The 23,269-nt window shown below is 41.8% G+C and overlaps 1 protein-coding gene across 1 annotated transcript in view; it reads left to right on the top strand.

The window, feature by feature from the left end:
* Positions 1–525: 525 nt before the first annotated feature.
* Positions 526–23,269, top strand: part of LOC132892552 (pepsin A-like) — a 34,672-nt gene continuing 11,928 nt past the window's right edge. Inside the window, exons 1-6 of the mRNA XM_060930834.1 lie at positions 526–578; positions 850–991; positions 1,158–1,275; positions 1,399–1,517; positions 8,048–8,247; positions 8,881–8,994. Coding sequence (XP_060786817.1) covers positions 526–578; positions 850–991; positions 1,158–1,275; positions 1,399–1,517; positions 8,048–8,247; positions 8,881–8,994 — 746 coding nt within the window. The remainder of the gene's footprint in view (positions 579–849; positions 992–1,157; positions 1,276–1,398; positions 1,518–8,047; positions 8,248–8,880; positions 8,995–23,269) is intronic.

Here is a 23,269-nt window from a genome sequence, read left to right as displayed (position 1 = left end):
TCAGCTGGGATAGGCTCCAGCTTGCCTGCGGCCCTGTAGAACAGGATAAAGCGGCTACAGATGAATTTACAGAGAAACTTCTTATGGTGATGTATTTATCTGCCTCGTTATAGTAGCAATATATTTTTTGTCCAGCTTCTTCTAATTATACTTACAATATACTCATATACACAACAACTTCTAAATATACTCAAAATATACTCGTAAGTAAAATGCCAGGTCATTATTGACATTTGATATAATTCATTAACATTATCAAATGTATTCCATTATCACAGTGAGAAGGGGAACCAGTAACCTTGACAAAAAAAAAAAGTTTGGTGTTCCGAGATTAAAGCTCCAAAAGCATTCAAATGAAACACATGAAAAAAAAATTCCAGTTTATACAACAAGATATTTCTTACTTAATCATTCCTTTATCAGCTTAAAATGGAAATGTAAAGTAAGGAGACTGTAGTCTAACAGCATATAAAGCACCAGGTCTCTCTGTGTGTTATTGAATACAGGAGAGCCTCTGTGAAGACAATGAAACAGATTCTGATCCTGTGTGTGTTGGTAGCACTTTCGCAGTGCATAAGGTAAGACTTGAAGTATTATACATTAGTGTAAAGACAGAATTTGGTGTTATTTAAAAAAAAAAATGCCTAGACACTTAAATGTACTATTTGTAAGTTACTGAGGATAGGACATTTTAACTGTGCACTGATATAACAATACAACACTTATTTTGTGTTCAATTTTTTTTATTCTTATGGGCTCTGTGCTTTCCAATTATAAAGCTATTCTGGGTTCTGGTTTGTGTCATTTTCTAAGAAAGCTATATAAATGACATAATAATTTATGGTACAGGATACCATTGATCAAGGGCAAAACTACACGGCAGAAGCTGCAGGAGAATGGTCTGTGGGAAGAATACAGAAAGAAATATCCTTACGTCCCCTGGGTCAAGTTTGATCAGACTGGCCAAGAGCCCATGACCAATGATGCTGATGTATGTTAACCAGCACCTGTTTTCTAAGTAGGATTTTTAGTTAATTTGTGTATTTTATTTGTATTTTTCTTTTATCCATAAATATTCAATATATTCATCAAGTGGAAGTTAAGGTGATGTACACTATAAAAACTGATGTTCTGACATATATTCTTGTCTCTTTTAGCTTTCCTACTATGGTGTGATTACCATTGGGACTCCTCCTCAGCCATTCAAGGTGATTATGGACACAGGCTCATCTAATTTGTGGGTGCCGTCTGTGTACTGTTCAAGCCAAGCCTGCCGTGAGTATTATAAGTCTTGAAGCTGCTGAATATCTAAAGAAACCTGTGTTTCCATCAGGTCAGATGAAATTTACATCCATGGCATATAAAGTGAGACTAGATTATGCTTATATTTTTCTTTAGAGAACCATGATCAGTTCAATCCACACCAGTCCAGCACATTCCAGACCAGCAATCAGTGTATCTCTATTGCGTATGGCACAGGCAGCATGACCGGTTTCTTGGGATATGACATTGTGACGGTAGTTATAATTTCTTTGACACATATACTAATCATTGAACCTCTTTCCAGACAACAAAGGAAATGTATATGCTTACTTTTAAATAATTTTAAAAAATCTTATTAGAACTTAATATCTTAGACTTGTGGTCCTTAACTTGAGACTTAAGTGTACCTGTAGTGAATTTTAATTACTAGCTATTTCAAAAGATCATGTATGATACCAGTGGTTACATCATGTAACGTTCGTCATAAGCTTGTCAAGTACACGCGAGTTTTAAGTCACTGCTCTGCCAGTCAGGCACGGTCAGCGACATGTTGCCTCCTTCACGGGCTGTTCCAGCACGGTGATGCAGAGTCGTTGGTTTGTCCGACTGTCTGGGCTGGAGTGGACTGGTCACTGACCCTGTGTTGCAAACACCAGTCTAAGATAACTCATTATCAGCCAATCTGCTCATAAGACATATTTACACTTATTCAAGCTGATCTTTGGCTGGATCGAGCCAAAGTTAAAAAAAAAAAAAAAAGGAAAAAGGCCCCATTCATCATCAGTGTTACAGTTCTCAAGATTGAACCGACTCGCTGTCCTGAATCATAAAATGAATCATCCAAAGCGCATAAAATCCGCATGCCATCTTGCAACAAATTTTACCTCCAAATAGCCCAAGTATATCCCTATGTTCCCTAATGCCTAATGGGATGTCAAACAGATTTTATCCTGTTTACGGTGGGCGTTCCCGCTGCGAAAGAGAAACCAATCAAAACCGAAATAGTGAAAGCTATTATCATGCCCTTACCATCCCTGTGTCCAAAATCGCTCACTCGTTCACTACTCCCTATTCCCTGTGAATGCACTATATAAGATGTAATAATCCTCACTATCATTTTGGACAGCACTACAAAATGGCGTCCTGACTATATAGTGCCTTATATAGTGAGTAGGGAGTGATTTCGGACACAGGGCATGTGAATAGCCTTTTATGAACGCGGAAGTGCGTGCTCTGGTGTGCCTGAGTAAGGTGACAAGTTTTATATTTCATCTAATTTAGGTAATTTAAAAACTATAATATTATTTGGCAGTGGGCACATAGGAAAGTGTAAAGTATAAAGTTTGTCAATATGTTTATCATGTTTGTATGATAAAAAAACTTGAAGATATTTCTCAATACATAACCTACTCATTCTAAACCTGCTGAGCTTCACCAGCAAAGCTCTCAACCCCAAAGTACAACCAAATCTACTTGTACATAATGCCATGAAATAATAGATCTCATCTCATCTCATCTCATCTCATCTCTTTATCTCTAGCCGCTTTATCCTTCTACAGGGTCGCAGGCAAGCTGGAGCCTATCCCAGCTGACTATGGGCGAAAGGCGGGGTACACCCTGGACAAGTCGCCAGGTCATCACAGGGCTGACACATAGACACAGACAACCATTCACACTCACACCTACGGTCAATTTAGAGTCACCAGTTAACCTAACCTGCATGTCTTTGGACTGTGGGGGAAACCGGAGCACCCGGAGGAAACCCACGCGGACACGGGGAGAACATGCAAACTCCACACAGAAAGGCCCTCGCCGGCCACGGGGCTCGAACCCAGGACCTTCTTGCTGTGAGGCGACAGCGCTAACCACTACACCACCGTGCCGCCCCGAAATAATAGATATGTGCCATAAAGATCTATTACAAGTATTAGATCTACAGTATATTTATTCAATGTGTTCTGAAGTTACTTAATTGGGAACTGGGAATCTCAACCCACAGAACACTGCTTGTTTACTTGCACCCAATAACCCAGAATCAACAATTGTAGGCCACTTCCGGCCGGCAATGACTGCTCCCCATGGTTCTGCCTCCACGGGTAATTCACGGAATAAAATTGTCCACAAAAGTGCATTTACGGTGTTTTTTTTGACTGTGTGTGTCTTTTGTCTATAAGCATACATGTCAACCTTTGGTCAATCAAACCTGTATAACCAACCTCCAAAATCCTTATTTCCCTTATAAAATCCTTATAAGATGCAAATTAAAATAATTTACCTAAAATTTGAATGATAATTAACAATGATATATCCTAGTTACTTTTTATTCAATATTAATAACAATAAACCTTCAGAATGAATACAAAGCTCCAATGTTTGACAAAAACACAAAGTGTCACTCTAATGTTCTGAATTGTACTCCATGACAGCTTTTTTAGCACTCTGCACCAATACCTCACTAGGCTGCACGTCACAGCAAGTGTCTGTGTGTTGATCTTACACTGCAGTAGGCCAGGTCAGTGTGTCTGCATTCAGGTTCTTTCTACTCTCTGTGTGTATCTTCCTGACTTGAGAGAAAACTCTCTCACAGTCAGCCAAGGGCGCAGATGGCACTGGGGACGGGGGGGACATGTCCCCCCCAGATTTATAGTGACCCCTATCTGTCCCCCCCCTCCACCGTCCCTACGTAAGGCGCCAAACATAGGTAGAAAAAGTGAGGATTAATGTTCTGTTAGTTAGACTAACTTACATTGCAGCACAAAGTCGAAATGGCAGCAGCAGTAGCCTTGTCTGTGATCAATCCACATTACACCGATTCAAGAAGGGGAAAGGCTGGAGCAGATCCTTGCAGAGTTGGGAAAGTAAGGTGTTCAATTTTCCACATAATTCTCGGTTAATAACACTGCACAGCTCATCCATTTGGTGTTTCTGCTACGACTAATGGTGCGTTCAGTTGTACTCCTAAGTTAGAAGTTTGAAGTCGGAAAAGCATTGAAATCTAGCATCTACCAGCATAAACGTTGGGGTTTTCGTTTCATTTCATTAACTGTCCATTTTTTTCAAATTCCATGTTCCATGATGTCCCAGTTTTTAAACTGGGAAGTGGCGGAGAGATGTTTTTGGGACCTATTGAGTCTGCTTCGAGACAGTAAATTTGTTTGGCTGCAGAGGGAATTTTTTTTTTCTATCAGTTTTGTTTATTGGAAAAAATACTTTTTATTTTTTTATTTTTATTTGTGTGAATCTGTTGTTCAAGTGTTTATACTTCTGTTTTCATACACATTTTATGTTTCTAATCATTTACATGAAGGCACGAGTGTGAATCATTTCAATTTTATTTTGTTATTAATTTTTGGACATTTCCCTTTTTGTTAGAAGTTACAGTTAAAGTTTCTGTGATGACATTCTTCATCCTGCTGAGATCAGCAAATGTTTAAATAAAACATGCAGGCGCCAAACATGAAGTTTTGGAGCGTGATTAACATACCAGACAAATAACAATTTGATCATGTATGGCTAGTGTTGACCAGGTAGGCCTTTGTCTACCAATGTTCATTCAGTTAGAAAACTCACAATTCTAATGTATATTGAAGCTTCAGTACATATATATATGCATTTACACAAAATGGAATCATTTGCTGACAGCTCAGTCCCCCCCAGTTCAAAAATCCTATCTGCGCCTCTGCAGTCAGCATTATTGTGGGGTAAAAAGAGCACTGCCTAACTTGAACTAAAACGCCCACTACCTTGTGTTTTCTGTCTTTTCCAGTTGTTGGCATATCAGTTTTTGAGCACGCAAATACTGTCATCAGTGGCTGATTTTGCCTTTGGCTTGCATTCCGCTGATGTAGTTTCGATTTGAAATGTTCTTTCACATCATACACTCCCGATGCTGCAACTTTGATGTCACGCACACACAGTGTGCAGTGCGCGTATTCTTCATTTTTTGGAGGCTGCCGGTTGGATTATGCCATTGAAAAGGTCCTTCCATTCAGGGAGAAACCTACCGCTGTATTGTGTTTTGAATTTCTTTGCCGGAGTGCCCATTCAGAATCTTTTCAGTCGCTATTGAAAGTCGCTCAGGTGGAAATACGCTTTTCAAACAAAATGTTACTTCACGGTTGGCGGGATTCTTGCAATGCGGTGTGCGCATGATCAGAAGTGGAACGAAGTCTCGCTACCACAAGATAACGCGTGATTTCATAAGACTCTTTACTGGCTGTCTGTGCTTTCTGTGGTGTACAGTACGTTTGTAAATGTTATGCGCTCTTTTATCATTGTGGGAATTGATTATAGCTCTAAATAAATGTTGAAGTTTTTTTAAAGAATCTGTATAACTTTATTTGTACGCCCGTATACTACGTTTATTGAATCAAATCCGTATAAAATACGGACATTCCGTATAGGTTGATATGTATGTCTATAAGTAATGCATAAAACACGATTAATGTTGTAAGCATGACCAGTATTGGTACACTCTAAGATCACTAAAAATTACAATGTAAAAATAAGTTGCATTTTTGGTTCAGTGGCATCTCTTAATTATTGGCCTATTTTGATATTTAGAATTTTTTTCACAACCCCAAATCAGAAGTTGGGACAGTATGTGGAAATTTAAAATAAAATTGTAAACAGTGATTTGAAAATAAGCTTTGATCTGTACTACACTCAGAACAACACAATAGCACATAATTAGATGATTGGCCTTATGAATGTTGTTGTTTTTTTTTCAAATTAAACACATTTGAATTTTGATTCTTGCAACAAATTTCATAAAAAGTTGGGATGCTAAAGTATTTACCACTTTAATAATGTTTCTATTCCTTTTCACAACACTTAAAAGATGTTTAGGGACTGAAGACACCAAATGATGAAGCTTTTCATGTGTTATTTTGGATCATACTTCCTGCAAACAGTTCTTAAGGTGTGGAAAAGTGCAGGTTCATTGTTGTTAGATTTTTTTTGTTTCAAAATTTGCAATACATTCTCTATTGGGGACAGAGGGGACAGGCATGCTCTTCTTCCACAGCCATGTCTTTTACATTACATTACAGGCATTTAGCAAATGCTCTTATCCAGAGCGACATACAAGAACTGCAAAAGTCAGGTACAAGAAGTGTTGAACTTCTAGACAAGAAAGTTCTAGTGACAAACAAACCAGTGACAGAATAACACTTAGTGTAATGTCCTGTTGAAGTAACAACAATCAGCAAACAGCCAAGGAAATATGTGTAATGTGTGTAGTGTGTTGTTTTGCATTGTTTTGTTGAAGTGGGCATAGGCGTACCTGGAAAAGATGTAATCTTGAAGTCAGCATATGTTGCTCCAAAAATTCAATCTGCTTTTCTACATTAATGCTGCCATCAAAGAAGTGTCCAAGTCACTGACACAATCCCATACCATGACAGACCCTGGCTTTTGGACTTGTTGCTGGTAACAGTCTGGATGGTCCTTTTTGTCTTTGGTCCAGAGCACACTGCATCTATTTCTTAACAAACAAACAAAAAAACAGAATAATGATTTCTGACCACAATAAACATTTTGACTGTCCATGGTCCGTCCCAGATGCCTCTGAGCCCAGAGAAGTCGACACTGCTTCTGGACACAGTTAACATAAGGCTTCCTTTTTGCACAGTAAAGTTTTAACTGGTATTTGGTATTGTAGTGTTTCACAAAGGTTTGCCAAAGTAATCCTGAGCCCAGGTGGTTATATCAGCTATAGATGAATGGTGGTTCTTAATGCAGTGCCATCTGAGGGACTGAAGATCACGGGTGTTCAGCTTATTCTTGCACCCTGTCCTCTATGCACTGAAATTCCTCTAGATTCCTTCAATCATTTAAGAATATTGTGTGCCATAAAGGGTGAAATATCCAAATCCCTTCACATCTTTCTTTGTGGTACAGTGTCTTTGAACAGTTCAATAATTTTCTCATGCATTTGTTGACAAACTGGAGAGCCTTGGCCCATCTTTGCTCTTCAAAGATTAGGGCTTTCCTGGATACTGATTTTGTACCAAATCATGATGACAGTCACATGTTGACATCACCTGTTTCAAATCACATCATTATTTAATTGCTTTACCTCATTAATAGCCTTAAATTGCCCCGTCCCAACTTTATTTGTGTTGCAAGCCTGAAACACAGGAATGGATGTATATTAACAAATGAAGTTGATCAGACAAAACATGAAATATCTTGGATGCATATCATCTGTAAAGAAAATTTTACAAATTACTGCTTTTTTCTGATTTGCATTTTCCATACCATCCCAACTTTTTCTGATTTGGCATTGGAAATAAATAATACAGTCATCACCATATAAATGTCTTGTCTAGTACAATTTACAAATTCATGTTTGTCTTGTGGGTGGCATGGCATTGCTATCTGAGTTTCTCATGTTTGTGTAATGAGCTCTCGTGTTTTTGAAATTCTGGCTGACATGCTTCAATACCTCAACAAATATACATATAACAGTATTAAATAACAAAATATAATTTAAATTTACAAGACCAAAAATGTTCTGTATTATAACACTTAAACAATACAGGGCTGTTTTGGAGGTACAGTACAGGGTTTTTATCTGAATATCTCTATCTTTTAAGTTGTTAATTTAAAAAAAAAAAGTGTGCTTTCATGTAAAGATCTAAATGTTTATTATTCTTTACCTATTCCTCAACCCTTTCATTAAATTCAATTAAATTGTAAGATTTATTAATTACTTAAAGTCAAAACTAAATAACATAATGTTATGTTACTGGTGAGTGACTCCTAAGCGTTTCTGCTGTAGGTTGGTGGAATTTCAGTGCGAAATCAGAGCTTCGGACTGAGTGAGACTGAAGCACCCTTCATGGCTAGCATGACGGCAGATGGTATCCTGGGTCTAGCCTACAAATCCATATCTTCCGATGGTGCCATTCCTGTCTTTGACAACATGATGAATCAGAGCTTGGTTTCCCAGGACCTCTTCTCAGTCTACCTGAGCAGCAAGTATGGTGATCCCTAATTAATAAATAAATCTCATTTTCTAGTTTATTAATTCCCTATATTTATACAAAATAGAAATAAAATCAAGGGCGGCATGGTGGTGTAGTGGTTAGCGCTGTCGCCTCACAGTAAGAAGGTCCGGGTTCGAGCCCCGTGGCTGGCGAGGGCCTTTCTGTGTGGAGTTTGCATGTTCTCCCCGTGTCCGCGTGGGTTTCCTCCTCTGGTTTCCCCCACAGTCCAAAGACATGCAGGTTAGGTTAACTGGTGACTCTAAATTGACCGTAGGTGTGAATGTGAGTGTGAATGGTTGTCTGTGTCTATGTGTCAGCCCTGTGATGACCTGGCGACTTGTCCAGGGTGTACCCCGCCTTTTGCCCGTAGTCAGCTGGGATAGGCTCCAGCTTGCTTGCGACCCTGTAGAACAGGATAAAGTGGCTAGAGATAATGAGATAAGAATGAGAGAAATAAAATCATAGCAAGACCTGTCATTTCAACCTGCTTACCACTTCAATTTAAAATTCTTAGGCTCTGAACACTTTGAAACATCTTCAGCCAAATTTATATAAAATTGTAATGTCTCAAAACTTGGCTAGCTTTGTTTTTGATAAAGTTAATGGGTCTATTTAAATCTTTTAGTGAGCAAGAGGGCAGCATGTTGTTCCTGGGAGAGATTGACAGCTCCTACTATACTGGCAGCATCTACTGGATCCCTCTTTCCTCTGAAACCTACTACCAGATCACCATGGACAGGTAGGCAGGCGATGAACCAGATGTAATCATATAATGTATGCAAAACTATGTCATTGTGTTGTGAGTTGGGACATTTTTTTGGCTTCTAAAGGCCTCCAGAGACTCTTTTTGCTTTTAGTTTGCCTTACTACAGTATGTGTCTTGTATTTATTTTTGTTATCCATGTGTTCCTGACCCTGCTTCACATTCTGCCTGTTTTCCTGCCTTTTTTCTACACAAACCTTTAACTCATTATCAATGCATCATGTGATTAATTATCCAGTGTATTTATACCTGGTCCTCTGTTTTTTGTCTTTACTGAGTCTTTGCGTTTTCTGGTGAGAAACTTTATTTTTTACTCTTGGTAAAGAGCTTATTCCTGCCTGATTTTCTGCCTGTTTTTACAGATTACTCTTTTTGGTTTGTTCCTTTGGATTGTTGCTCTCCTTGCGTGAAGTTTGTTCCTGACTTTGGACTGTTTTCAACTTCTCTTTTAGATTTTCCCCTTGAATTGTCTGCCCTGTTCAAGGATTTGTGTTTTAATGGATTTTTTGTTTTTGTGTTTGGATATTCTGAGCTTTTTGAAGTGTTATAAAACCTAACTTTGGAAGTTTACCTTTAAATTTAGGTCTTCTACCATAGGCAGGGGCATAGCTGGGGGTGTTCTGGGGTGCCCGTGACCCCCCCTTGTCAGACCATACATTTTTTCAATAGCCGCATAAGAATATTAGAAAAGCACCCACTGTAATTTTTCTAACATTTTTTTTTAAAACTAGATCATCATCTCAGCCTCATTAGGGTTTCTATAACCTTGTATGGACTTCCTGTGGTTTGGGCGCAAAAACCCAGTTCTGCACAAGCGCAACACGATCGCACTAGAAAGCATGGTCAAGCTGCCAGTGTAGCTGCAGTCTTTTTAGTTGCAAATTATGAGTATTTCCTCTTGTGTTAATAATTTGCCATGTCAAAACAAGTGAAACTTTCCTCCTTCTTTTGACATAAAGAGAGGTAAACAATTTATTATATATTTTTTTCCATCAAAGTTGCATTTTGTGACTTCAAAGCTAAGTTTTAGTGTGCCGTTTCTAGTACTCAGTTCTAATGTACTCAGGCTGCCAGTCAGTGTGTGACCCCCCCCCGAAAAATCCCTAGCTATGTCCCTGATAGGCCTGTGGTAACGCACTGGTTTTGACCACAAAATGGCTTTGAATACTGATCCATGGCAGTGCGTGCACATCTCATGTTAACCCTTCTGTACTACTAATGATTTGGCGGAATTACCATCAAACTAACTTACCAGGTAAGTCTTGTTTAAGTCTTAATTATGCTATAACCTTCTGAACACTCGCTTCTGTGAGTGGATGGAACGAGAATGCTCTTGTCTCCACATTCTACCATGGCCTGTTGGACATATCGAAAGATGAGATGGCTTCTATAGGTTGCCCCAGTGATCTTGAGCCTTTGATTGGCTGTGCCATATACATTGACCGCCATCTTGGGGAGCACTACAGAGACCAGGTCTACTTCCAGAGATCTCTTGATACTCCAATCCCTTCCTGGAGTCCCTCATCACTGCTCCCTGAGGGTCTGGAACTCATGCAATTTGGGCACACCCACTTATCTGCAGTATACTGGCTAGTGGCCTAGTGGTAGCGTGTCCACCTCTCGATTGGGAGATTGTGAGTTTTATTCACGGTCGGGTCATACCAAAGACCATCATAAAAATGGTACCTACTACCATCTGGCAAGGCACGCTGCAATACAGATGCAAGTGGGGAGTTAAACTCTCATGGTTACCATAGGACTAGCCCCCCACTGTAACCCTAGCTATGTAATAGGCGAGAGGCCGAGGTGTGCGGAAACGGAGATCGGCGCCGCCCGATGCGCCATACGGCGTGGGAAGGACTTTAACTTTTTAACTTTAACTTATCTGCACCTGAGAGGGACTGCAGAAGAAGCGAGAGGTGCTGTATTTACTGCGGAAAACCTGGCCAATTTTGAGCATCCTGCCATGAGCTCTCAGGAAAAGAACAGGCCCATCCAGCTGAGGGAGGGTTGTGATGGGCGTTAACTTATCTCCTGAGTCTTCTGGCCAGGGAGTTTACTGAGGGGAGTTTAGTCACTCTTGCCAGGCCTTGGTAGACCTGGGCATGGCTGGGAACTTTAAGGACATTAACCTAGCCCACAGACTTCGGGTGCCCCAAGTCATTCTTAATACCCCACTTTCATTGACCACTTTTGATGGTCGCTGTCTGGGTGATGGCAAGGTAACCCTAATTACTTCCCCTCTATGTCTATAGTCTGAAGCCCATTGAGAAGAGATCTCTCTGCACCTGGAGTTTCCTGTGGTTCTGGGTTTTCCCTGGCTTAATCACCATAGTCCTCATATTGATTGGATGACTGGCCATATACTAGAGTGGGGCCCCACCTGTCATGCCAGCTACCTCTTTTCCAGTCCTACCCTTTTGCTTCCCAAGGTTCTTGATCCTGCCAAGTTGTCCCAACTCCTCACCGAGTATCTGGACCTAAAAGAGGCATTAGGTAAGAGTTAAGCTGCTATACTGCCGCCTCAAAGACCTTACGATTGCTCTATTGACCTCCTCCCTATTACTAGACCTCTACATGGGCAAATCTCACTGTCTTTATCTGAATGCCATGTCATGGATGCCTACAATAAGGAAGTTCTTGCTTCCAGTTTCATCCACCCAGCCACATCTCCTGCTGGTATTACTTGTAAGTAATACACTGTAACCCCACTATAACAAACTCCTTGGAGGATGTCCACATAATTTATTATACCGAAAAGTTTGTAATACTGAAATGGACCCACTTGTCACACCACTCACTCACTCTTATGTAAAACAAGACCAACTGTGTTTAATTTATATTTATGCTTAATTCACTTACATGTTTATGAAGTAAAGGAAATAAGTCACTCTTAACTAAAGGAAATAAGTTACACTCACATTGTTTGATTGCTGCAGCTTCTTTCTTTTCAGTGTTGATTGCAGTTATGGACGAACTCTCAGCTCTTTTGCTTTTGTGTTAAAAGTTGAAATTGATTTTTTTGGGACACCATATTCTTTAGACAAATTCATTGCATTCTGACCACACTTTAGATGGTCCAGGATATGAAGTTTGTCTTCAGCAGTGTTGCATCTACATGCACACAGGAGCATGCCTCAGACTGCTACTCCCATACATGTGCACAACGCCATTAGGACTAATTACCATGTACTTGTTCCAGATTAGAGCATAATCACAGTGCATGCCTATAAGGACTCTCACTACACACAGATTTTGCAAAGTATAGTGCTGTACTTTATGTCTCACGTTACCAAGTCTTTTGTAGCACTGTGTTGATATTCTGGTTTTCGGCTCCATTTTGTATGTTGCCCTTTGTCTCTGCCTTTGATATCCTGTCTGTGCTTTGCTTGACCACTACTTGTTTCTCAATTCTGATTTTTGATCACTGATTTTGATCTGGTTGTCAGCATGTTTTTAAATAAATCTCTTCCAGTGACTGTCCATCTATCGTCTGCATTTTCTGACAGATGGAAAGTATTTTATGTTTACAAGTAGCACTGACAACAGTGCTTATGGAGTAAAGACTCCAGTAAAACTGCTTTTAGCTCATAAAATAAAGTCTTTTTAAAGGATTTTTTTGAAGTCAATGATTGCCATTGTCGATAATTGTTAGTTATCAAAACCTTAGCTAGGCTAGTTAAGCCTTTGTTTTATGGTGTTAACTTTGTCTCTGGTGGAAAGAGGAGTGCATGACTCAGTGATTTTTTTTTTAAAAGACTGCCAAACTAATGTTTAATCATGTGTTGTAAGTGTTTGGTTTTCTCCAGGATATTGTATCTGATGTCTCTGGTATGATGGGCATTCTGCAAACTCATCTGGCCCACTACCAGTCTCCTCTGACTTCCACTCCAAATCAAATGGGCAGACGGAGAGGGTCAGTCAAGAACTTGAGGCCACCTTGAGATATCTGGCACTGGAGAATTCTTGCTCTTAGCTGCCATGAGTGGAGTATGCCCATAACACCCTCCAGTCTTCTGCTACCAAGATGTCGCCATTCCAGTGTCAGTTTGGATTCCAGCCATCTCTGTTCCCTGAACAGGAGAAAGATATTGGAGTGCCCTCAGTTATTCACTTCATGAGACAGTGCAGGAGGACCTGGGGGAAAAATGCTCGACAGGCATTGCTGCAAACCTCCAAGGCAAACCAGTTTCAGGCCAACCGATGTCACAGGCCAGTCCTGAATGTTCTCCCTGGTCAGAGAGTTTGGTTGTCCTCAAGGGATCTCCCACTGCAAGTGGAGTCCTGCAAGCTTGCCCCCCAATATATTGGTCCTTTTAAGGTGGTCTATAGTATAAATCCAGTCACTTACCAGTTCCAGTTGCCCTGTTCACTAAGAATCAAGCCCACCTTTCATGTCTCCCTGCTGCGACTTGTGCTCTCAAACACCCCTTGTCCCCTCTCCCAAAGTTCCTACCCTCCCCAAATTATCAACAGCCAGCCAGCCAGTGTTTACATTTCACCAGTTGCTGGACTCCTGCTGGGTATGGAGTGGAATTCAGTATCTGGTGGACTGGGAGGGCTATGGTCCTGAGGAACATTCATGGGTCACACCCTGGGATATTCTGGACAAAGATCTCCTCAGAGACTACCACCATCAATATCCTGACTGCCTGAGGAATGTCAGGAGACATTCCTTGAGGGGGAGAGTCCTGTTACGAGTTGGGACATTTTTGGCTGCTAGAGGCTGCTAGGGACTCTTTTGGCTTTTAGTTTGCCTTACCATTTGTCTTGTATTTATTTTCATCCATGTGCTCCTGACCCCACCTCTCATTCTGCCCGGTTTCCTGCCTTTTTTCTACACACACCTGTAACTCATTAGTGTATCATGTAATCAATTATCCTGTGTATATCTGGTCCTGGGTGGCACGGTGGTGTAGTGGTTAGCGCTGTCGCCTCACAGCAAGAAGGTCCGGGTTCGAGCCCCATGGCCGGCGAGGGCCTTTCTGTGCGGAGTTTGCATGTTCTCCCCGTGTCCGCGTGGGTTTCCTCCGGGTGCTCCGGTTTCCCCCACAGTCCAAAGACCTGCAGGTTAGGTTAACTGGTGACTCTAAATTGACCGTAGGTGTGAATGGTTGTCGGTGTCTGTGTCAGCCCTGTGATGACCTGGCGACTTGTCCAGGGTGTACCCCGCCTTTCGCCCGTAGTCAGCTGGGATAGGCTCCAGCTTGCCTGCGACCCTGTAGAACAGGATAAAGCGGCTAGAGATAATGAGATGAGATATCTGGTCCTCTTTTTTTTGTCTTCTGAGGAACTCTAGTTTTTTACTCTTGGTAAAGAGCTTATTCTTGCCTGAATTTCTGCCTGTTTTTATGGATTACTCTTTTAGATTTGTGCTCTCTTTGCCTGAACTTTGTGTTACGCCCTGGCCTAGGGGAAACTTCTGTGTAGCAAAAAAAAGTAACTTCCCCTTTCCCCACTCCCAAGGACGACCAGTGCCACAAGCAATTGCAGTCCAAAACACAACTGGTTTATTTCAGCACAGGTGAAATTAGTATCAGGGTTTGCATGGCCCACAATAACAAACAAAACAATCTTTTTTAAATGTCCACTAACTTACCTGGACAATAAAAGAAAACAAAATAAAACACAGGTAGCTTACCCAACTCCCTAACATAAACAGGAGAAAATAGGGTGCAACAAAAAGGGGCTTCTTACCCCTACAGTTACCTGGACTGCTTTTAGGGAAGTATTCACACTGGTGACAACTCAACCACTTTACTCAGCTGCCACCACAAAGCACAGTCCTGTTAGGAATCAGGAGAAAATAAAGCACATCTACTTCTTCTTCTTCTTCTTGGATTTTTATGGCGGTTGGCAACTTAACGTATGAGGTGCATTACCGCCACCTGCTGGACAGGGGTATGGTTCAAGAGCCTATTCTACAACTAACCTGGGTGATTTAAAAAAAAAAAAAAGATTGGTGACACTAGATCCTCTGAATAAGCCCTGTATCCCTCAGAAACTTAAAAACATAATTATAGCAGACATGGCCTGAGCTTACTTTCAAAAGTTCCTGTATACTCAAACTTAGTTTTTCTTTTCTCAGCTGTTCCATTAAAACATTCCTTTCTGCTTGATATTCAGGACATTCACACATGACATGTTGTACAGATTCTGGGCTACCACAAAACTCACATCTTCCATCTACATGCTTACCCATAAGTGCTAGGGTGACGTTCAGCCTAGTGTGCCCAAATCTCATCCTTGAAAGAATGTCTTCTTCTCCCTTACTCCTGTTTGAGGATCTACATCGACCTATACTATTTTGTATGCTGTATAAATGCCTTCCAGTACGTCCACTGTCCCATAGAGACTGCCATGATTCTCTAGTTTTTCTTTTGACTTCAGCCTTGCTGTAGTCCACTTCTAACTCAACATTGCTGTTGCTGGCAGCTTTTTTGGCACAGCTATCAGCCATTTCATTGCCTGCTACTCCTATGTGAGCAGGTACCCATACAAAAGAAAGTTTTACTCCGTTTTTTAGCAAGGTGTTGCAGACTTGTGATATATTGGACACTACATCCTGCCTTGATTTTGACTGCCAGGTATCAATGCTGATCAGCGCAGAACTGGAGTCTGAGGCAATAACTACCTTGTCAGGCCTATTCCGCTCCACCCACTGCAGTGCAATCCACACAGCAACTAATTCCGCCGTGTAGACGGCCAAGTCATCCGTGACTCTCATGCCTACTTCAGTGCTGTATTCAGGGATGACAAATGCAACCCCAACTGATCCATCTGTTTGTTTGGAGGCATCTGTAAATATTTTAACCTCATCCCAATATTTCTCATTTAAATACTCTTGCACTCTGTATTTATCCAGTTCTTCACCTTGTTTTTCTTCCAGCAGCAGGAAATCAGTGGGCACCCCTTCCATAACCCAAGGCGGAGTAGGTGGAATAAACACAGTAGGGCTGATTTTCAGGTCCCCAATAGCCATACCTTTCACCCTTTCACCAATCGTCCAACCATAACTCCTGGAGTGTGCCTGCAACCTTTCTTGACATGGCTGTAATACACACTGGCTTATGTGGTCAACTCTATGTCCTTTCAGATTTACCCAAAATACAGAGGCAAGCTGATCCCTTCTGAGATGAAGGGGCATGTCCTCCATCTCAACTTGTATGGCCGCCACAGGGGTGGTGTTCATGGCACCACAACACAGCCTTAATGCTTGGTTCTGGACCACATCCAGTTTCTTCAGTAACGTATTGGCTGCTGAGCCATAAATGAAACTACCATAATCCAGTACAGACCTTATTAGGCCAGTGTATATTGACCTCAAGGCATGTCTATTTGCTCCCCAATCTGTACCACGTAGGCATCGCATCACATTAAGGACTTTTTTGCATCTTTCCAACATACTATCAATATGCAGTGCCCATGACAGCTTTTGGTCTAGCCACATGCCCAAATACTTAAAAGAGTTAACCCTTTCCAGTTCTAGACCAGATATTGCGATTTTAATGTCTTCCACCACCTTCTTTCTAGTAAAGATCATTGTTTTTGTTTTTTGCACAGAGATTCTGAAGCCCCATCGAATGGCCCATGTCTCCACCGCAGTGACTGCCTGCTGAATTTTCCTGCCCACAAAGTCAAGATTTCTCCCTCTTTTCCACAGGGCACCATCGTCAGCATATAGGGCAACCTCCACATGGTTCTCTACTTCGCTAAAAATCCCATTTATCATTATGGCAAACAACAGGGGGCTGACTATGCTTCCTTGTGGAATGCCATTTTCAATTGCATAGCTCTGACTAAATAAACCATTTATCCTAACCTTAATGGTTCTGGCTGTTAGGAACTCCCTGATCCAAATAAACATTCTCCCCTTAAACCCCATTTTTTTCAGCTTAATCAGCAGTCCCTCTTTCCACAACATGTCGTAGGCTCTCTCAATATCAAAGAACACAGCTACAACATTCTCCCTGTTTGCCTGCGCTCTCCATATAGCGTCCTCTAGGACCACTAATGGGTCCATTGTGCCTCTGCCCCTTCTGAATCCACTCTGGTAGCCCTGTATCAAACCTTTCGACTCAATTATATAGTTCATTCTGTCATTTATCATTTTCTCCATAGTCTTTCCCATCTGTGAGGTTAGAGCTATCGGCCTATAATTACCTGGGACTTGCGGGTCTTTGCCAGGTTTCCTAATAGGAATAATGATGGACTCTTTCCATGCTTTTGGAATTACTCCCTCTGTCCAAATCTTATTATATAGCGCCAATAGCACTTCTTTTCCCTTATCTGTTAGATTTCTCAACATGGAGTAGCATATCCTATCCCCCCCAGGAGAGGAGTTGCCTAACTTCCTGAGAACATTATTCAGTTCAGTAATAGTGAACAGTGCATTCATTTCCCATCCTATCACATCTGTACTGTTCTCTGTTCTCACACTTTCCTGCTGATGATTCTGTACCGTCTCATCTCTTGCCATCCTTTCCTGTTGGGAGAGGTTTTCAGAGCTATGAACTTTGCTCAGCGTTTGGGCTATAATCTCTGCTTTTCCAATGTCGGTTGTAATTACAGTATCCCCATCTAACAATCCAGGGTATCCATATTGCTTCCCACTCCCCTTCATCCTCTTTATCATACCCCATACTTTCCCCATTGGCATATCCCGCCCTATCGAATCGCAGAACTTTCTCCAACAATCTTTCTTGGCCTGTTTGATAGTTCTCCTCACATTTGCCTGGGCCTTTTTAAACAAAACCAGATTCTGAAAATTATGAGTTCTCTTCAACACTCTAAACGCTTTATTTCGCGCTTTAATTGCCATTCTACATTCGTTAGTCCACCAAGGGACAATCCTACCTAGGCTCCCAGGTTTAGTTTTAGGGATTGCTGCTGTAGCTCCTCCAACTATGCCAGCACTAATCCGTAAACACAACTCTTCTACATCTCCATTTATATCTACTAGGGACAGTAGAGCATCACTGACCTCTTTAAATTTTTTCCAGTCAGCTTTTCCCAGAATCCACCTCTCATTGTGAACCACTTGCTCTGCTGTATAATTCATTCCCACTTCAATTTTAATTGGGAAGTGGTCACTGCCCACTGCATTAACTCTCAGCACTTCCCACCCACACTTGTCTGCCAATGTTGCTGTAACCAGCGTTAAGTCAATTGCAGACTCTGTCCCTCTTGCTATATCCATTCTAGTGCCTGACCCATCATTTAGACATACCAATTCTTCCCCATCCATAAATTCTAGAATTACATCCCCATTACCATCACTCTTATCTCCCCATAATGAGCTGTGCGCATTAAAGTCACCACACCATATCACTCTCCCTTTTGTACCCTCCCAAATTTTCTCCAACTGACTCAATCGTAATTTCTGACATGGGTTGTAGAAATTAATAATTTCTATAGATTCTTTCCCTATCCAGACCTCTATCATCACATATTCTAGTTCTTTCCCTCTTTTGACCTCCCTATACTGAGTGTCTGTTCGTATAAATGTCATAACTCCCCCACCCCTACCATAATCTCTGTCTCTCCTAACTGACGAGTATCCTTTAATACAGAAGTCAAGCTTAGGAATCAGCCATGTTTCTTGGACGCAAATAACACTGGGTTTCACACTAAGCTCATCAACATATTTCTTAAACTCTTGTCCATTTTGTATTAGACTCCGTGCATTCCATTGCAGAATGACAATACCCATTATCCAGTACCACCACATCCTTGAGATCGAGGTATGTCATCAGTCAGATTTAGAGCATCTCTGACCGCTTCCCACTGCATATGAATACCTAGGAACTTACTAGCTCCTTTAACTACGTATTGGATTTTCTTAGTTCAGCTATCAGTTTGGGCTGCACAGTTGATAGCATAAGCCATAAATAGCACAAAGTCGTTTTTAGGTACAATAAGCGTCTCTTCCTTGATAACTTCGCATTTCCTACATTGCTCACTTACTCTGGTTCTCTCAACTGGTTCTGTTTCCACCTTCCTGACAGCCTTCGTCGCTTCTGCGTAAGTAATGCCATGAGTGACTTTAACTCTCTGTACCTCTCGCATCCTTTTATTCACTTCACACCCACCGTAGGCTGAACTGTGTTCACCCCCACAGTTACAACACTTCAGTTTTGCATCCTTCTTACATTGGCCATACTCGTGTTCTTCACTACATTTACTGCACCTCTGTTTCCCTTTGCAAACCGCCGCAACATGCCCAAATCGCTGACATTTAAAACATCTGAGGGGAGGTGGGACATACAACCTCACTTCGTAGCTCATGAATCCAATAAACACCCTCCTGGGGAGTAGGGGTTCATCAAAAGTTAACACTATAGATAGACTATCCGTAAGCGCTCCATCTCGCTTGGTTTTCAACCTCTTAGCCTCCTTAAGCTTGACATTTCTGATACTAGATTTGATATTATCCACAGATTCGGCTAATGGGATACCTGAGATTACCCCTCTCACCAGCATCTTATCATGTGCCACCGTACATTGAACTCTATGGCCATTTAACTTTTTTACCGTGACTGCGCGCTTTTGCTGTTCTTCATTTTTGCACATGATTAGTAGCCCGCTTCTTATTTTCTTTGCACTCACCTCCCCAAACTCCTTTTGTAACGCGCTGGTAAGCAGAGATGGACTCCATTCGTCGAAGTTGGCACCTTCCTTTAGCAACTTCACAAGTACTTTGTACTCCACAACTTTACTATCAACTTTCGCCTTTTTCTCACCATCAGCAGTACTGTGCCCCTTCCCGATTTTGCGTTTAGTTCCTAGTGTACTCCATGGACCTTCCAGATTTACCAAACTGTCAGTTTCAAACCTCCCGCTAACATCCATACCCTCATCTTCCACCTCACTGCCTGACGCGTCACTTCCTACCTCCTGACCATTCCCAGCCCAGTTGCCACCAACCGCCTGCACGCCACCACGTCCTCCACTCCTCTCAGCCATCCTCCTCCGTCTCGAGCGCCGAGATCGACTCTGCTCTTCTCTCTGTTGTGTCACCTGTCATAAAGCACATCTAGCTTCTCCAGAAACCGTTTAAAGCAGGTGCAGTCAACCATCGTCCAATCAGCTGCCACCACCTACAATTGAAAATCCTGAAAGAAAAGTAACAGAAACATATGAAAGGCACCCCCCTCAGGCAAGGAGAGAGAATAGCAACAACAAAAAGAAATCAATAATAGTACACATTTCTTGGGGGAAAAAAAATGTTTGATACTTAAAAATCTGCACAGGACAATGCATCAGCCACAATATTCTCAGTTTCTTTTAGATAGTGAATCTCAATGTTGAAATCCTGCAGTAATAATGACCAGCACATAAGACGCTGATGATGGTTACACATGAGGGATAGGAAAATGAGAGGACTGGTCTGAATACAGAAGAACTGGGGTAGAGCTCGAACCAACATAAACTTCAAAATGCTGCAAAGCCAAAAGCAATGCCAGGGCTTCCTTCTGAATGGTGCTATAATTAACTTGTTTATTGAATTTTTTTTTAAATAGTAACACATAGGATGATCAATTGCATGATTGTCCTCTTGCAAAAGAATAGCGCCCACAGCATAAGCACTAGCATCTACCTCTACCTTAAAGGGACATGTAAGATCAGGCACAGACAACACAGGCACACTACAAAGAAGAGCATTGGCAGAATCAAAGGAGTCCTGGCAAACTCTTGTCCAGACAAATGGACTGGAAGGACTCACCATACCAGTCAGTGTCGTAACTACACTGGCAACATTTTTACAGACCCCATGGTAATATCACATTCCTAGAAACCAGTGGAGTTGCTGCTGCATTTCTGGCACTGTAAAATCCAAAATGGCCTAGACCTTGGCCATCAGAGGACATACCTGCTCCTGACCTACTTGCTTTCCCCAGGTATGTAACCATAGCCTTACCAAACTCACATTTAGCCAGATTCAAAGTCAAAGAAGCAGCCTTTAAATGACAAAACACTTACCACAAAGTGTGTACATGTTCAGACCAGGTGGAAAAATAAACAACTATATTGTCTTGGTATGCCTCAAAGTTTAACACCAGAAAGTACTGTGTTCATCAGTCTTTGGAAAGTTGCAGGAGCATTTCTGCATGACTGTATACTGGAGAAAGTGATCTGGAGTGACAAAAGCAGAGATCTCAGATGCACAATGTGAAAGGGGCACCTGCCAGTATCCCTTCAGTAGGTCTAACTTGGTGATGTATTTGGCAGACCCTACATGGTCCACACAATCATCCATGTGGGGGAGAGGAAACGAGTCTGGCTTAGTCACAGCATTCACCTTGTGGTAATCATTACAAAAACGAGGAGTTTGGTCAGATTTGGGGAGCAGAAGCGAGGGTGAGCTCCATGGGCTGGAGTTTGGCAGAGCAAAGCCATTTTCCAGGAGATACTTGACTTCCTTTTGCATTATAGCTTGCTTTGCTGGGTTGATGTGGTAAACGTGCTGTTTAATTGGCTTGTGATCACCGACATCTGTCATGATCCATAACTGCATTTTGGGTGGGGTTATCACCAAACAGCACTGTGTGGCAACTGATGATGATGATGATGGACTGAGCCATCGTGTCGACGGATCTCCTCTCCCTTTATTTGTGTTTGGCCCTTTGATGGCTATGCAGCCCAATTCTTGAGCTGCACTCCGTTGGCATTCAGGGCACTTGAAGGTTTGCTGGTCTCTCCTTTGTTCTGCCTTTTGCAAGGCACGTCGTTCCTTTAACTTCTCAATACAGCGACTTTCGAATCCTAGGACACCAGAATAGCAGATGGTGCACCATTGGTTTCAGCTTTGTGCCTGATGTTCCCAGGTTTTGGATGGGATTCGGCATGCATTAAGATTGGATTTAAGGATGTCCTTGTACCGCTTGTACTGTTGTCCTCTGAGTCACTGTCCGTTTGTAAGTTCACCATAGAAAAGGGCTTTTGGTATTCGATTGTCTTCCATTCGGACCAGATGTCCTGCCCAGCGAAGCTGGAATTTCACTAGGATAAATTTGATTCTATCCTAATGAGGTAACTAATGAGGTAATCCTAATGAGGTAACAAATATCACTTTTGGCAGACTCTGATACATATGACAAATGTTCTTCCAGGTTTCTGCAGAATGTTAGAATTTTCTTAGCATGCACATGGAACTAAAATAAGCTGGTCACACAGCCTGTCCTCTGCGAGACTGTAAGCAGGTGAGACCACAGTCACTACAGGAGTGATACATGGCACAGAGGTCACAGATTGCTCACCGGAATTAAGACGAACAAGGTATTATTTCAACATATTGACATGACACACATGGGACTTTTTCTTCCTATCCAGTGTTCTAACAACATAATCTGTGTCACTCAATCTTCGCTCAACCTCTTAGGGGCCAGAGAACTTTGCCTGGAGACTGGAACCAACAACAGGTTATATGACTAAAACATGGTCACCTGCCTGGAAATGGTGACAGTTTTCTTATCATATTGTTATTTTTTATCTTGAACTGCGCCGTGGAAAAGGACCTGCGTACCAGCTCACAAGCTGTGTGCAACCCCTCTCTGAATGAACTCACATAATCCAACAGATTGTGCACAGGACTGGGCTTGTCTGCCAGCCACCTCTCTTGCAGCAAGAGACCACGCACAGTGTGCCCAAGAACCAGCTCCACTGGACTGAATCCAAGAGACTCCTGGATGGTTTCATGAATGGCAAACAGTAACAAATGGCAGATCCTCATCTTACTCCCTACTTGACTCAACACAATATTTGTGAGGCATGGACTTTAGCATTTGATGAACTCTCTCCAGTGCACCCTAACTCTTGGGATGATATGCACTGGATACCTACCTGATGCTTAACAGTCAGCTCTGCCATAACTTGTGCAAAAACTATGGACATAAAGTTAGACCCTTGATCACTCTGAATGCGTCTTGGCAAACCAAATGTGTGTGTGTGGGGGGGGGACTTAGGCTTTCACTACTACTTTAACCCTTAATGTGCACAGTGGAATGGCCTCAGGAAAACATGTGGTTGCACATATAATGGTGAGAAGGTATCAGGCTTGTAGTACTCGAGTCCAGGACTTGGACTCGAGTCCAACTCGTGCCCTAATTTTAAGGACTTGTGACTTGACTTGGACTTGAGCACTGATGACTTGGACTTGGACTCATGCATTAACTACATTTGGACTCGTAAACTGGAGACAAGGACTCAGATTTTTTCTTTATTTTTTTTGTAACATGCCATAATAATTTAC

Source organism: Neoarius graeffei, chromosome 10, assembly GCF_027579695.1.
Source record: "Neoarius graeffei isolate fNeoGra1 chromosome 10, fNeoGra1.pri, whole genome shotgun sequence".
NCBI lineage: Eukaryota > Metazoa > Chordata > Actinopteri > Siluriformes > Ariidae > Neoarius > Neoarius graeffei.
The sequence above is the reverse complement of the archived record's forward strand: the minus strand, read 5'-3'. Positions and strand labels throughout refer to the sequence as shown.